Source organism: Megalobrama amblycephala, linkage group LG22 (genome assembly GCF_018812025.1).
Source record: "Megalobrama amblycephala isolate DHTTF-2021 linkage group LG22, ASM1881202v1, whole genome shotgun sequence".
NCBI lineage: Eukaryota > Metazoa > Chordata > Actinopteri > Cypriniformes > Xenocyprididae > Megalobrama > Megalobrama amblycephala.
The window spans coordinates 28,479,764-28,497,708 of NC_063065.1; the positions used below are offsets into that span (position 1 = coordinate 28,479,764).

General features: G+C 37.8%; 1 protein-coding gene across 1 annotated transcript in view; it reads left to right on the forward strand.

Annotated features, from left to right (window-relative positions):
- Positions 1-17,945, forward strand: part of fars2 (phenylalanyl-tRNA synthetase 2, mitochondrial) — a 191,258-nt gene that overhangs the window by 41,553 nt on the left and 131,760 nt on the right. Inside the window, 4 exon segments of the mRNA XM_048175314.1 lie at positions 12,152-12,625; positions 12,627-12,797; positions 16,230-16,392; positions 16,477-16,608. Coding sequence (XP_048031271.1) covers positions 12,170-12,625; positions 12,627-12,797; positions 16,230-16,392; positions 16,477-16,608 — 922 coding nt within the window. The 5' untranslated portion in view covers positions 12,152-12,169.

A 17,945-nucleotide genomic window follows, 5' to 3' on the forward strand; every position in this document is an offset into this window, starting at 1 on the left:
TCTCAAAATAGCATGGGGACAGGAGCAGGAGGGAAAATAAATGTCATGCCATCTTATTCTCAATGCCTCTGGAATTATAATCCAGTGGCATGAATGAGTGTGTGAATGCATGAGACCCGCATAGAACCAATAGGTTGCCCTATATTTTCATTATTTAGCATTTTTAATTATCTGTATAGTAGGGGTGTAATGGTACACAAACATGAGGGTATTGAAGTCACAGTTCGGTACAGCAGGGGGGAGAAAAATAAACAAAATTGCTTCCTTTTTCTTCTTTTTTTATTAAACAGTGGTTTATTGAACAAATTATGTCTCTCTCTTTAAATAAATTCAATTATAATTAACATTTCCTTGAGGATTTAAAAAAATCTATCCCAGCTAATGCTGTAAACTTTATTCAGGAAGTTTTCTTGCACATTGCTATAATATTAAATGTTATAATTAACATCAGAGCCCGAACTAATAAATTCAGTTGCTATTTATTATTTTTATTGATCAAAAAAAAAAAAGTAAACTGCACATAAGGCAGGTTTTACATTAACTTCTAAATCTAATTATAAAAATAGTTTTCAATTACTCTTTTTTTTTTATTTTTTTTTTTAAATATAATTATTTACTCAATTACTGTCATAACTTGTTTTCATGAAATATTTATTTAAACATATATTAAATAATTAGACATTACTAGCAGGTAAAGTAAATTTAATGAATATATAATCTAATATAGTGCATATATTTAGTGAAATGCTCCCCTCTTGAGTTCATTTCTCTATCGAACTAATGTGTTGTGGACACTAAATGACTTGCCTGAGGTAAATGTAATGCTAAGTGAGATATTATTCTCAAGCTTTTTTATTGATGTATTTCCTCAGTTGAAACACTGGTTTACACACGTAAACATATCTATGCATAGATCGTATGTTCTTCTTCTTCTGCAGTTTTTTGTTGATGGTTAGCAAACAGCATTGCATTACCACTGACGCCCCCTTCAGGATTGGAGTGTGGATGGCCTGTGGATGACTGTATCTATATACCGTGACTCTTTGGGATGAATACGTGTACAGTTATGCACCTACTATGTAGTCATTTTTTCATTTGTTATGATGTAGCTTACTGGTCAAAATAACCCACACCCAAGCCTCTTTGGCTTTTCCCCAAAACGTTGATCTTGTGTTCCCAAATTTTAATTTAAGGTTATTTATCACATCTAGGTTTTTATTTTCTTTTGCTTTTTTTAGCTTACAGATTCTACTTTTTGTGAGAGGCCTAAAATCCCAAGCTATTTTAATGCAATTAATAAAGGACCCCTACGTTATGTTGCACAAATACACCTTAAACTTTGCATATTGGTAATGAGTACAATATATCACAATTAAGACACCAAGCAGCGTCGCCATCTGTCTATACTACACATCGAGCTGAAAATTTATGAACAAGGACCCGGTAACTGACAAGGGTTATTGTACAGAAAGCTTGATTCTATAGTTCCCTCAGAAATATGTCATGATAGAAGAGTTTCAGCCATGGTGGATTAAGATTTATGACACTGCAGTGTCTGCGTTACAAAATTTATCCAAAAGTTGGAGCGCATGTGGTTTTCCAACTAAATTGTCGTACCCTAAATCCTGAGCATCTTACGGCAGTAGCTAGTGTTTAGGTGTGTTTGCTGCAGTGCACTAGCTCTCTCTCTCTCTCTCTCTCTCTCTCTCTCTCTCTCTTTCTCGTCTAATTACAGATCGCTTGCCATCCACACTATTCCCAAAGCAGGTGACACTGACTGACGCCTGCAAGAGTGTGTGTGTGCGCCAGGTCATGTGTGAGTGTGTTTGGCAGAGTCTCTGATAGTGCTTGGAGTGGTGTTTCAACGCTGTGCTGGCGTCCGCCATCTGAAGGCGAGAGTCCCATGAATTATGGCTCCAGAGAGGCCTTGCCTGAGCCACAGGAAAAGGCTAATTCATATCGTCCACTATAAGCTCTCTGCGATATGCGATCCCTTGTTTGCTGTTCATTTTTCTGAGTTCTTTCCGTAGAGGAGGTGATGTTTATCGTTTGAAGAGTGTCTATGGAGTTCTTAAAGGGATGTACGATATATCAGTACCATAAGGATATTAGATTTTTAGGTCCATATAGAAAATATATTGGCAGATAGTTTTCACATAATGTTTATGCCAGCGTTCTAACACTCACGTAAAAGTATTCTTTAAAAGCACTAATTAATTTTATAATCTGATTACTAAATGTAATATTTAGCAAATCTGTTTGTACACTGTCCATTAGGGCTTGGCAATATAGCTAAAACTTTTCCAAATTTTGACAATATTCAATATATATTGATATTTTTGCATTTGTTTTTGAAAGGTTATTTATTTATATACATTTATTTATTTTGCCCACCATGAAAATGATCTGGATAGAACAGCTATTGTTACAAAGTACATACAAATTGCTTATTGCAAAATAGTTAAAAAATAATAATAATAATAATAATATTAATAAAGACAGTGAAAAATCACGTGATACACGATCCTTTATGCATGTGAAAAACTAGAAGGCACCCCCCCGTGGCCAATTCCTTTTCAATTTCTCATAGGCCTCTAGGGCCGTGAGTCAAACAGGCCCAGCAAGTTTCGTTCTGATCAACCTCTGTTAACCTTGTCTGACAGCTGCTCAAACTTCATTGGCTGATGGCGGACATGTTTTTTGAGATGCTTCAATGTCCTCATAAACAGTCATGGCACCTTGGACAAAGAAACTGCATGCCAATTTTCAAGTAGATCGGACTAACTGTGAAGTAGTTATAGCCGTTTTTAAGTTTTTTTCATGTTATAGAGCCACCAAGTGGCCAGTCGCCACATCCTTTTTCACATGACTACAGAATGAGCTCTTACATAGGTTCCATTACATGGAAAAGAGAAAAGGTCAGTTTTTTAAAAAAAATTCTGCTTCCTTCCTTGGACCCAAGTCATACGGGTTTTTGAAGGACATGCAGGTGAATACATGACAGAATTTTCTTTTTGCGGTGAACTTTTCCTTTAAACATATTTGCAAACTGTGAGTCACTATGTTATGTTTCTTCCGGGGAATTTTAACTAAGTTTGCCTGAAATCACATAAAACTGCATCTGGCTTCGCATTGTCTGCTTATGCATCTTGTTGAAGCTAATGACTTGTTGATGTATGGTGAGGCGAACACAGACAACTCTAGAGACAATTCCACCTCTCTAAATATACAGGCTGCTTTACACAGAAGTTACAGAACTGTGCATCTTCAGCTATGACTTTAGTTTATACCCAATATATCCCTGTGTCATGTTCCTGAAACCGTAAAGCTCTCAGTGCCATTTGGATTTTTGATGTTTAAAAAGAAGTTGAACAATGAGACAAACAGGGTGATCTATGGTATCTTACCAAGTGCATTGTGTTTGATTTTAGATTTCTTCAGAGGTCATTAAAAAGGGAAGTTAAATAAGTTCTTTAGATCCTTAAATTGAGTTCTATTCTGTCCCACAATTTCACAATGCAGTTTCATGTTGATCCAGATCCAGATTAACATCGCGATACACATATTTGCCGACACCCAATCCAAGTCTGTTGAGTGGCAATGGAGTCGTTCACGACAGTCTTGCAACTAATGACACTTTCAAAATGGACTGGTGAAGGTGCAGGACATGTACTTAAAAGAATCCTATAATTGTCATTATGTTAGTCGCAAAATTTATTTAATGACCCGTGTCATTAAGTTTACTTAAAGTCTGCTTGAAGAAGTTGGCTCTGTTTATACATGGATAATTTAACACATACAGTAGGATGCATTCTTGCACTCTGTCTGTGTTATTTTTTTTAGTTGATATAAAAGATTTATAATGGTGTATGAGTGTTTAGTTTTGTTTGGTAGAGTTTTGTTTTCCTTTTTAGTTTTTGGTATAAAATAGTTATAATGGTGGATGAGAGTTTAGTTTAGTTTAGTTTTGTTTTGTTTGATATAAAAGTTGGTGGAGGACAGTTTTGTTTAGTTTAGCTTTGTTTTGTTTAGTATAAAAGAGTTATAATGGTGCAGGTGAGTTTTTGTTTGGTTTGGTTTGGTATAAAAGAGTTATAATGGTGGAGAAGATATTTGTTTGTTTGTTTGTTTTTGGTTTGTTTGGTTTTGGTACAAAAAAGTTTTAATGGTGGATGAGTGTTTTGTTTAGTATAAAAGTTATAATAGTGGAGGAGAGTTTTTTGTTTTAGTTTTGTTTGGTATAAAAGAGTTAATGATGGATGAGTTTAGTTTTGTTTGATATAAAAGAGTAATGTTTTGTTATAACAAGTTATAATGGTGTTTTGTTTGGTATAAAAATTATAATGGTGAAGGAGATGTTTTTGTTTGGTTTGGTATAAAAGAGTTATAATGGTGTATGAGTGTTTAGATTTGTTTGGTAGAGTTTTATTTTCCTTTTTAGTTTTTGGTATAAAAGAGTTATAATGGTGGATAAGAGTTTTTTTGTTTTTTGTTTTGTTTTGTTTGGTATAAAAGAGTTATAATGGTGGAGGAGTGTTTTGTTTTATTTGTTATAAAAGTTATAATGGGTGAGAAGAGTTTTTTTGTTTGGTTTGGTATAAAATAGTTATAATGGTTCAGGTGAGGTTTTGTTTTGTTTTGTTTGGTATAAAAGAGTTTTGTTTTCCTTTTTTGTTTCTGGTATAAAATAGTTATATGGTTTGGTATAAGTTATAGCCTAATGGTGGAAAAGAGTTTTTTTCTTTGGTTTGGTATAAAACAGTTTTAATGGTAGAGGAGAGTTTTTGTTTTGTTTTGAAAAAACAATGCTTAGAAAAAAATGTCTCAGTGACCAGGAATCTCTGGTGAATCTAGGTGCTAAAAACACATCTCGAGGAGCAATCTGCGTCTAGTAGTTCTATTCTGTTCAGCTCTGTCTAACTGTTTTTGTGTCTATGCCACTTTACACTGGCTTGTTTGGCAGCATAACAGTGACATCATCTGAGCATTGCAGCTAAACATCAGCAAAAACATCCAGAAATACATAAGGGATGCAGTAACATTTCAGCCACCAAAAAAATCTAAAATAAAATGCCATTTTCATTTTTCATCCAGATATTAAATATTCGTTATCGCAAAAGCAGTTTTCAATTACTTTAACAATTCACATTGTGTAGCATAATTCACATATATAATTTTGAATTTTAGATTTCTGTCCCTCCATTGACAGTCTACGCAACTACCACTTTGACACTTAAAAAATTTCATAAAGAGATATCATAAAACTAAATCCATATGAATTGAGTGGTTTAGTCCAAATTTTCTGAAGAGACTTGATCGCTTTATATGATGAACAGATTGAATTTGGGTTTTTATTCACGTATAAACATTCATCAACACACACATAAGTTATGGTAAACAGAAGCTCAAGCACACTTGCTTGACATGCAAGAACCAAAGAGGTTCATTCTCGTGTTACACAGCACATTTGAACTTCCACAAGAACCAGTGAGATTTGTTCTCGCGCATCAAGCAAGCACGAGCATGAGCATCTGTTTATGTTCGCTGATCAATGTTTATACATGAAAAAAGCCTAAATTCAATCTGATAATGACATTTTTCCTTTTAATTTTCATCCCAGTATGTCCAAAATGTTTGGTTTTAATCAATATTTTTCATTTCAGTGCATTCTGTATGCACATACTTCAAGTTCACCAGAGGAACCATAAACTCCTCAAACTGGAGTATGACAAGGTTCTCCAGTTCTCGACTTTGCAGCGAAGTTAAAACTTTTGAGAAAAGTCTTTCAGATGAGGGTAAATATTGTATATCTTGCTGCATGCATGCTGAGTTGTCGCAGGTGGATGAATAACCTTTGACTCTTTAGCACACACTGAGCAGCAGATGTGACCAGATAGAAGAATATGATACTGACTTCATTAACCTCTGTGCCCACATTCCACGTCTAATTAATACAGACATTTGTCTTCTGTGGTAAAAAAAACTCTTCCATCTTCTCACACGCCCCTTGGACTGTAGCTGTAAGAGTTAGGGCTTGATGTTGTCCAGATCTACATTCATGTTTCCCTCTCTCACCTCAAACTAAAATAACCAGCAACTGAGAAGACAAATGTATCCACCACCACCATTTATGGCCTTACTTTTGAAGTTAAAGTATGGGTACTGTGTGAAAACCTAACTTTTTGTGTTGTTTTGCAATGCCGCATGATTCCAATTAGCCACCACACTAAGATCTGTAATCACTGTGAATACAAACAAATGCTTGATGGTGGCACTTTTGCCTTCTTCATCTTGGCAAAGAGTGGTGTGTGGGCTGACTCAGACAGGTTATTAGCGATTTGGGCTTCTTTAGATATCCAACATTATCAGTGGATCAGGACAAACTCAGGATTTCATATGAATTATGAAAATTCTCAGACCCCAGTCATCATTATCGTCTCTGCTCTAATAAAACATGATTGCCCCGCAGCTGTTGTTGGTACATTTGCATTTCACTAAGGCATTGCACAAACCCTGAAGTCACAAATGGATGAATTTAGCTTTTAAAGCAAAACTGCAGTGAGAAATAAAAGGCCAAAAACATGACCATCAGTTATATAATGGGACCCAGTCAGCAGCGCTGTGCTTAGTGGCTTTTATTAAGTCAATAATTGTCAAATAGTATTGTTTTTGTGGAGAATTGTGTATTTAACCAGTAGGGACTCATCTGCTGATTATTTTTTAATGCCACATTTCTCAGGCTTTATGAGAGTCACTGCTCTACATGGTATACACAACGGCATTGTATTTAGTGTCCATCAGAAATAAACTGGATTGTCAAAAGCAGCTGTTTAGTAACAGAATGGAGTCAGGTGTTTTGAGGAGAACTGTTAAAAGTTATTACAACTGGAATAAGGACAAACTTTTTTGTTTGTTTTTATGGAATAACAGGAACTGATGACTCGCTGATGAATCACTTTTCAAATGTGTAGCCTATGTGAGATTGACCAAAATAGTGAGAATATCATGATATAAAACTTGCCCATCCTTAAAGGGACCAATTAGGCAAAATTCACTTTTATAAGGTGTTTGAACACAGATGTGTGTCCACAGTGTGTGAGAAGAACCAGCATATAATGGTAAAAATCCGCTCACTCATTTTTTTTTTTTTTTTTTTTTTTAATTCCCATAAATCAAAAGAAGTGTCTTCAAATGAGCTGATTCAGATTCTATGATGACATTATTGTATGGAGAAGCCCCGCCCACAGTCTACCGTTTCTATATCCTCGCTGTAGCAGCTGAGTTGTACAATATCTGTGCCAAAGAGTCATTACAAGTGTTGTGTTTTGGAATGTACCAATGCACATAAAAGTCTCCATAGACTCCAGCCATCTGAGTCACTGAGGACATTGTGGTTAAATTTCATTTTCGAAATCGATAAAGCCTTATACGTTTGCGCCAATCATTTTGCACCAAACTGCTTCACAAACAAGGGTCTTTTCAACCACTCCAGTTCGAACATATAAGGCTGAACACCGCTACTGACAGTTCCTGACAATTTCAGTGTGTGAGATTGTCCTGTTTTGTTGTTGCCAGTATGCCAGAGAATGAGGTCTTGAAGCTCTGCCCTCTTTTTTTGAAAGGGGGCCTGAAGCACCAGTTAATTTGCATTTAAAGGGACACACAAAAACTGTAAAAAATTATCTGTGTGGGGTATTTTGAGCTGAAACTTCACATACATGCTCTGGGGACACCAGAGACATCTTGTAAAAAGGAGCATAATAGGTGCCCTTTAAGTGTGGGAAGTTTTATGTAATATATATTTTTATTTTTCTTGAGGAATGTTCACTTATGTTAATTGGATAATTTTATGAAGCATCTTCCATAGTAGACGAGAGCATATATTTTGGGATATTAAACCCGTAGAGTAGCACTGAGATTTATTTGTTAGAAACAAAGTGGGCGGCACTCCTGTAGATTTGTGGTCTAGTCTAGCAGCCTTGGCTGGGTGAGTGTGGTAGGAAGAGACTTGATATAAGAGCATGGATGAGCCATCTTATTTTCTCCATTTAATAGTGAAAAGGGATTTAAAAACTAATTCATTTATTTACTTAAAGAGGCCTTATTATGCCCTTTTACAAAGTCTTGTTTTTGTTTTCATAGGTTTTCATGCTTGAATGTTCAAAAACACACATTATTTTAGCACTTCTCTTCCCAGCCTGTCAGTAATGCTGTTTAGTTCCCGTCTCTATGAAGCCCCTCCTTCTGAAAAGCACAATGTGCTCTGATTGGTTGGCTAGACCAATGTGTTGTGATTGGTCAAACGCTTCAAGCGTGTTTGGGAAAAGTCCTGAAACTTACCAATACCGTGAGTTTCAACACACTACTAAGTCAGCCAGGCCCCGCCTCTTTATTTTGCATATGCCTTGGGCGGGAATTATTTAAAGAAGGAATATTGTGACGTGTTCATTCCCGGAAGAAAACTCAAGACTACAATGGAGGCGTTTCAGAGTGTTCAGAAACAGTGCGCACTCATATAGAGAATAATTCCCTACCTTAGGAAGGACTTTGTGCTTTGTAACCTGCATTTGCAGACCTGGTATTTTCATCTGATACTCTCACTGAATCATGATGAAAAAAACGAGGTCTTAGCTGGAGCAGCATCTTGAACGCTGCTGTACTGCAATGACACCGCAGTGCAACAACACACTCTCTTTGTACTTGTGACTTCTCATAACACTCTTAGTACTGACAGTATGCATGTGTTTCTGAGAGTGCATAAGTCCCACAGAGTGACAATGCCTCTATTTTGTGCCGTTCTCCAGATCGAGAGAGAAAGAGTGATGAGATGAGAGGGGAAAAAATGAGTCCTTTCTTTCACCCTCATAAAATATTGCTTGGTCAAAACAAATATGAAGAACTGTTAGTGTGGGATAAATACAGCCCTGTGTCCTCAGAACATCCAGCACCTGAGCCAAACCTGAATGCTCTCTGAGAGAGAAAGAGAGAGGGATGGGGAGAATAATTGAGAGGGGGTGGAAGAGGATGAATGTATATGAATTGATAGAGAGGTCGAACAAGGAAAGGACAAGAAAAGGGAAAGAAAGATGACAGATGACATTACAAAAACTCACAAATAGGGGAATTAGAATGGATAGTGGCAAAAGCTCCAAAAATAATTTTGGTACTACCATGATTTTTTTTAGACAATGTACCATGTTTGTGCCATTTTTTTTTTGGATATGTTCCATGTGAATAGCACAGTTCATTGAACGTACCAGTTACCTTAGAATACAATGGTAATGCAGTGTTTTTGAGACGTGAAATAAGCAAATTGCATGGTTCTTTCAATATGCGGCATAGTTGTACCATGCTTTTCTGTGAACTACCATGTTCTGCCATGGCAATACCATGATGCTGGCTTTTATGTGTATGTACTTCAGTTTACTTCCAAGAACAACATTGTACTACATGTCCAAAAATCATGATAATACTGTTTTGTAAGTGAATAGGCTATATCCCTTACATAAAAGTACTGTGGTTGTACAGTCTACTTTTGAAATCATAGTATACCATAGTACTAAAATGTATGTACCACTTGTTATATGTCCAAAATACCATAGTAATACCATGATATGTACAATAAACAACATGGTAGTACCATGGTACATTTCTGTAAGTGATGTATTCTTTGAAATTTCTTGGGGAATCATGGCAATACCATGTATTTGGAAATGTACCGTAGGAATAGCAGGATTCTTTCAACAAATATCTTAGTTGAACCATGGTAAAGCCATGTTTTAGGATGGTTTTCTTTGAATTACTTTTAAAGTACTGTGATATTACCATGTTTAATTTTGAATATGTATCACGGGAATAGCATGTACCATAGTTGTGCCGTGGTTTTCTTAGAATTACTTAAAACATGGTAATATCATGGTACTTTAATTTTTTAATATATACAATGGAAATAGCATGTGTCATTAGTTTAATATGTTTTTATTTGAATTACTTTAAAGTACCATGATATTACCATGTTTTATTTTGAACATATATCATGGGAATAGCATGTGCCATAGTTGTACTGTGGTATTCTTTAAAGTGCCTTAATTGAATTTACCTCAGCATAGTTAAATAACAAGAGTTCAGTACATGGAAAAGACATACATTGAGTCTCAAACTCCATTGTTTCCTCCTTCTTATATAAATCTCATTTGTTTAAACGACCTCCGAAGAACAGGCGAATCTCAACATAACACCGTGTTACTATGTCGGGGTACGCCCCAATATTTGAATGCCACAGTTCCCAACATTATAAAAGGCAAGCAGTGCGCCATAACGTTGGATCTGTGCAAGGTGAATCAACAGACTAGTTAAGCAAGCAAGAACAATAGCAAAAAATGGCAGATGGAGCAATAATAACTGACATGATCCATGATAACATGATATTTTTAGTGATATTTGTAAATTGTCTTTCTAAAGTTTCGTTAGCATGGCTAATGTACTGTTAATGTGGTTAAAGTTACCATCGTTTCACGGAGACAAGAGCCGTCGCTATTTTCATTTTAAACGCTTGCAGTCTGTATAATTCATAAACAACTTCATTCTTTATAAATCTCTCCAACAGTGTAGCATTAGCCATTAGCCACGGAGGACAGCCTCAAATTCACTATGTTAACATCCAAATAAATACTTTACTCACATAATTCGAGGCATGCATACAGCATGCATGACGAACATCTTGTAAAGATCCATTTGAGGGTTATATTAGCTGTGTGAACTTTGTAAATGCCTGTAATATAGTCGACAGCTCGTGTGGCAGGGAGCATGCGAATTAAAGGGCCGGCGCTGCCTAAATCGTGCTGTTAATGATGCCCCAAAATAGGCAGTTAAAAAAATTAATTAAAAAAAATCTATGATTTTGAGCTGAAACTTCAGCACATTCAGGTGACTCCTTAGACTTATATTACATCTTGTGAAAAAGCATTCTTGGGCACCTTTAAAGTGCTGGAGTACATTTTGTAGATGTATTTTTTCATGTAAGTACTATGCTACATGAATACAGTAATCAAGCAGTGTGATATTGTAAGGGTACAAACTATAAAAAGGGGACAGAGATTGTCAGGGACAGAGAAAACTAAACAAAATGAGAAAATCAAAGGGGGGGCAATGAGGACAGGACCACCCTTAATTCAGTTTACTACACTCCCCATAAATCACGTCCACGGTGTACTATGACACCCCGGATTTAGCACGCTGTGTGATGGATATCAGATCCTGCTTTAATGTGTGGTGTGCTGGCAGCAAAGACAATGAGATGAGCATCTGTTTCTCTGTCTCTCTGTTTGTGAGGGCTTGAGCTCTCACGTGCTATTTCCATCAGCTCTCTCACAGGGCCTCGCTTCCTATGTCGCAAGTTAGAACAGGCACCGCGCATCTCACAAGGGGTTTCTGAGGTTAAGTCCCTTGTGCACAAACTCATCTGACATCCCAGTAATGTAATCTAACTCTCACACTGCTCGACAGAAGCCCAGTGAGCCTGAGAATCTCCACTGCACTTACAACAATGTTTATTACCAGAGCGATACAAACAAACTACAGCAGCAGACACCAGATGACTTCAGAGTTCGTACAGTCACTCTTAAAGGATTAGTTCATTTCAGAAATAACATTTCCTGATAATTTACTCACCCCCGTGTCATCCAAGATGTTTGTCTTTCTTTCTTCATATTGAAAAGAAATTAAGGTTTTTGAGGAAAACATTCCAGGATTGGGTTGAAGGTCCAAACTGCAGTTTCAATGCAGCTTCAAAGGACTCTACACGATCAGGAACAAGGGTCTTATCTAGCGAAACAATCAGTCATTTTCTACTTAAAAGTTTGACAGTATTTGAAGCTAGTGAATGTGTTACAGAACCAGTGTTTTGTTGGCAATAGAAACTCTTAAACATGATGAATTTAAAGACAGCATCTCTGGAATCCGGCGAATGTTGCATTGTACAAATTATTTTATTAATTTGCTGTAATTCATCTATTAGAGAGGGCTTCAGCAGTACAGTAAGTCAGTGTTTAGTCCTTTCCCATAACTTTTAGTATTGCTGATCATTCAGTTTGAATCAGGAAGCAGAATAAATTCTTCACAGAACTAAAGTATTTCTCTATTTTCTTACAAGACTCATGGACCAGCTACTATGAGGTTATTCAGTAGTTCCCGGACTCTCCTCAAACACATTGTCCGTCACTGTCCTGCTGACTGCCAATGGACCAGTGCCCTCACCCTGTCCTACAAATTCCACCCCTGCAGGGGGCTGTCGACGGATGGCTCCACTCCTCAGCCACAGATTAGTGAAAACTCAGTAGAAGTTTTGAGCCATGTCTACCCACGAGATGACATGACCAATGTGACAGCTAAAATCTTGTCCAAAGTTGGCTGCCAGCTTCACAACCGACGGCACCATCCCTTGTGGCTTATTAAAGAACGCATCAAAGACCATTTTTACCGCTCCTACATCGGCCGCACAGGAAACCCACTCTTTTCTGTACATGACAACCTCAGCCCAGTAGTGACGGTGGAGCAGAACTTCGATAGCTTGCTCATTCCTCCAGACCATCCCAGTCGGAAAAAAGGGGACAATTACTACCTGAATCCGCACACACATGCTGCGGGCCCACACCTCTGCCCACCAGAAGGAGCTGGTGCGCGCAGGGCTGGATTGCTTCCTGCTGGCTGGAGACGTATATAGACGAGATGAGATAGACTCCAGCCACTATCCTGTCTTCCACCAGATGGAGGGAGTGCGGCTTTTCTCCAACCATGAGGTTAGAATGGTGAAATCCTCCTAATTGAACTCCTTTCCACAAACTGATCACAGTAATAAAAACAGTATAAATAAAAATTTAGTCTAGTCTTATTAAGTACAAACAATAAGTTCAACCATAATCAAAGTCATTAAATAGAGACCAAATTATTCTTCAAGTATGATACAGAGCTGAGAGATGGTTACAGCTACATAGCCCAAGCCCAGCCATTATGCTGCGTTCACACCAGACGTGACTTGCGCGAATAAATCGCGCTATTTGCGCGTAGTTGGACGCTTGAATATTTTGAGTTTACTCGCTTCATTCGCGCGTGAAATTCACTTCACAACAGATGCGAATTCGCGTCATGAGAGGGGCTCTCCCGCTCCTTTATGTGTCCCAGACTCTTCCACTTCTTTCTGCACACTACCTCTGAATAAACACAACTTGTCAGTGGGGAAATAGTTGTAAATTACAGCGAATAAGCTCAATTGGTCGGCTTTAGCTAGCTTGTAGTCTCAATATGTATATTTATATAGCTCAAAGACCGTTTTTTACAACTTGCCAGATTGTCCGACCTCCTCAATCACTTTCTTTCAAGCAACATCATTTTTATTTCTGTTTCTATAAAAGTATGAAGATTTACAGCGACGATGATTTTGTCCTCCATTGTTGTTTCAGATTTCTACCTCAGCTTGCTACGTCACGTCACTACTAGAGCAAGCTCCTGATTGGTTAACGCGGTGCGAATTTTCGCCAAAGTTCCGATTTTTCAACTTGCACGTTTCGCACGAATCATGCGTTACGCGCGTCAAACGCCCGAAACGCTCAATTCGCGCGAAATCTCGCCGCAGAATGTCTATTCGCGTCTTTGCATTGACTTAACATGTAAATCACTCGCGCTTAACGCTTCATTCACGTTTGGTGTGAACGCACCATAAGATATCTTTCATATTGGGAGATATTTGCATGCATCAGGTAGCTAGTGATGGGCAGATCGAGGCTTTGTGAAACACTGAAACAGTTGAAGCAAATGTGCTGTAATGATTCGAGGCTTCGAAACAATCTGACACCCGTCTCCACGGTGACCCCTAGTGGTCAGAACAGTGGAAATGCAACAAAACCCAGGCCAAACATGCATTAAAAATACACTTTAACAAATGTATTGCAAAAGTTTTATTGAAAGCAAAATCAATCAAATGGAATTAACTAATCATCTAATAAGATTAAATATAGAGTGTCTGTATAATATGTGTTCTTTTATCAATTTTAAAGGCTTGTTTCTTTGTTCCATGGCTCAAGCTAAACAGGCCAATAAGAGATTAATAACTACCATTATTAATTTTAATTATTCTAATGTATAATTAAAACATCTACAAATGTATAAAACTGATCGGAGATCAGGCAAAATCATAGGGTAAAGCCCTAGACACTTGTTCAATAGTTCTCAGTGAATCTGCATGATTCATGGGCTCACTTTATCATCGCCCTCTATCAGTGAACCATTGAAATTTCGAACTGTTTCGAAACAGTGATGACGTAACGAAGCCTCGTTTACTAAAATCACGTGACTTTAGCAGTTTGATACACGCTCCGAATCACTGATTCGAAACAAAAGATTCATGAAGCAGTGTTTCGAAATCGGCCATCACTACAGGTAGCCACTCTCAAAATACTGCAGGCGGGATATTGAATTTGCGTTTGAATGCGTGCTCGTGTTTTACCAAAGACTATAGAATAACACAAGACGTGTCACTCATATTGTTTTGAATGGGAGAAAGTGTAACGCGCAATATGGCGGAATAAGTCCCGCCTTCTAAACAAGAGCCAATCGCCGACTGGTAAAGTCATCGCGTCACTTCAGCGGCCGTTAGAATCACCGGTTTCTATAGAAACAGTCAGACTCGCTAAAAAAAACGGTGAAAATCCGTCAATTACGGCGTATTTAGCGTCGCTTTTTAAGCCGTCCATCTTGCCATATGACGCCGTAAAAACCGCTGTTTTGGTTGCACAGAGTGCACGTCTTTTACGGCATTTTGCTTATAGTATAATGAGTCACTCCCCTTGATTTCCACAGCCAGTAGGTTTAAATGGTTTTCACCCAATCAGTGGTAAACTGAGTCAGACCAGACCAATTCAGCACAGATAATTTTAGCCAAAGGAGTGCCTATATGTACAATAGATAGCCTATAACTTTGTGGATATTTTCATCCAACAACCTATTAATTAAAAATCGCACCTCTTATCTTAATGTAATTGCTAAGATTTCATATTCAGCAATACCTACCCCATTCTATGTGTTCAACTTATTACCCAGATACTTTTCACATTAGTAAATAACTGAACACTAGCTTTAAGTAATATTTCCAAAACGAGAAATCATCCCTAGTATAACAGAAGCGAGATAGTGTTTAAAAGTTGTGCAAATACGGCGTCATTGACGGCGTTTGTAATCACAACGGCGCAAATATTGTTTAAAACGCCGTATTTGATGCCATTTGACTGTAAACGCGATTAATCTGTAGAGTAATTCTGAACATTTTGGTTTGCCATACTTTTCCATATTAATCTGAGTTTTTGTCCTAACCAGCCGCAACGGCGATACGCGAATATTCTATTTTAGAAACGGTTTCTATTTCTCCGCGACGTCGCGGCTGGAACAACAACACGAAGTATGGCAATGATAATATCAGGTAGCTTTATTTAATGTTAAAAGCGTCTAATGTGAGTTTGAATATCATTGTGTGTTCCCAGCTTTTTAGCTGATATTACGCACCGCCTTTGACCCCCTGCTTGAACGGGGAGCGTGCCTTGCAACCATGGAGACATTTGTGAGAGACGCTGCGTAATATCATCACGCCTGCTGCACCCATGGTACGGCAGCAAAGTTCCTTGATTATTACGCAGGAATGAGAGTATAGTTCCTAGCCATATCTGCCTAGAAAATCGCAACTTTTCATTTTCCGTCGGTCTTAGTACACGATGTAACTACAGAAGAGTCAAGTTTTAAATAGGAAAAATATCAAAACTCTTTGGTCATTTTTGAGCGAGATGCTAACGGTCTAATCAGATTCAATGAACTATGCTAAGCTATGCTAAAAGTGGTACCGCCAGACCCGGAGATCGGCCGAATTGATTCGAAAACGGTAAAACTCAACTGTTTTCAAGCCTATTTTCAAAAAAGTGGAGTGTTCCTTTAAACTACGATAGAAGAAAATATTTAAACATTGTAAAATTACAAACTTGACCTTTTAAAGCAGTCCTCTATAGACCTTGCCTTCCAGAACCCCCTGCCTATCTGTGTAGAAAAAGCTGTTTATTTAAAGCATCCAGACTGTAATGAATAGGTTGCTTGAAGACAGGTGTCAGAGAAGTCATGATGAAATCTTAACGTAATCTTTCTGAATGCAGTTGAATATGCACACTTGTTTTCAACCCTTCTCATTCTATTAGCTGTTTGCTCGAGTGGAGAATGGTGAAGACCTGTCATTGTTTGAGAGTGGTGGCCGTCGCACGCCTCAGAAACAGGAAACGCACACTCTGGAGGCCGTCAAACTGGTGGAGTTCGATCTGAAACAGGCACTCACGCGCCTCATGCGACACCTTTTTGGGGAAGGTAGAAATCCTGTGATGTTCACACCTTTTTCCCCCTCACTTCCTCTGTCCAGCTCTCCTCCATCTGTCTGTTTATGTCTTGCAGATTTGGAGATCCGCTGGGTGGACTGCTACTTCCCTTTCACACATCCCTCCTTCGAGATGGAGGTGCGCTTCCAGGGCGAATGGTTGGAGGTGCTGGGCTGTGGGGTGATGGAGCAGGAACTGGTCCGCTCAGGTTCTGGAACATTCCAACACAAACTCACACTTTAAGCTGTCTGCTGTCTACATAAGCAATAACCATTTTCAATAAGATCTGCTGATCTGAGGTTACTGACATCAAACAGAAAGTTTGACTTTATGCAAATTAGCAGTGAGACGATACAGCAATGAGAGTACAGATGGGGAGCTGACATGATTCACCTTGTGATAAACTTTAATACAGCAATTGTGTAAAAATGACTGATCGCATCAACAGTACAGCGAGTGTCGACCTTCAGAGATTTAATTGCTGTCGGTGTAACTGTGCCGTTAGGCAGCATGCTAAGTGAAATGGAAACTCTCAAATTACTGATCTAAAACATGAGCACTAGGGCTGGCGTTGTGATAGTATATACTGCAGAACTGTAGACATTTTGCCTTAATGATATATATATTTTGCAGGGTTGTCTGTAGGCAAAACTTTTTAAAGTTATTTAAACGTGAGATTGATTTGGAAGCCCATTTCCTCAAAATAAGAAAAAATCATGCTTTGGTAATTCTTAAAGGATTAGTTCACCCAAAAATGGGTGAATTCTGTCATTAATTACTCATATTCAACAATATCTAGTGATGGGCGATTTCAAAACACTGCTTCATGAAGCTTCGAAGCTTTACGAATCTTTTGTTTAAAAATCAGTAGTTCGGAGCTTGTATCAAACTGCCAAAGTCACGTGATTGCAGTAAATGAGGCTTCGTTACGTCGTAAGTGTTTCGAAATTTCAATGGTTCACCACTGGGGGGCGTGACTCTGGCAGTTTGATACACGCTCTGAACCACTGATTCGAAACAAAAGATTTGTAAAGCTTCGAAGCTTCATGAAGCAGAGTTTTGAAATCGCCAATCACTAGATATTGTTGAATAAAGTCAATATTTTGTTTTTTGGCGCACAAAAAAGTATTCTTGTCACTTCATAACATTAAGGTTGAACCACTGTAGTCACATGAACTGTTTTAAATATGTCTTTAGTAGCTTTCTGGGCATCTGAAAGTGTTAATTATCTTGCTGTAAATGGAGGCCTCACTGAGCCATCGGATTTTATCAAAAATATCTTAATTTGTGTTCTGAAGATGAACGAAGGTCTTATGGGTGTGAAACGACATGAGGGCGAGTAATTAATGACAGAATTTTCATTTTTGGGTGAACTAACCCTTTAACTATGACAAAAAAGTCAAAATTATTACAAAATCATAATTATGACATAAAAAGTAAAAAAATTGAGATAATAAAGGGGACCTATTATGCAAAATTCACTTTTACATGGTGTTTGAACATAAATGTGTGTCGGCAGTGTGTGTACACAACCACCCAAATAAG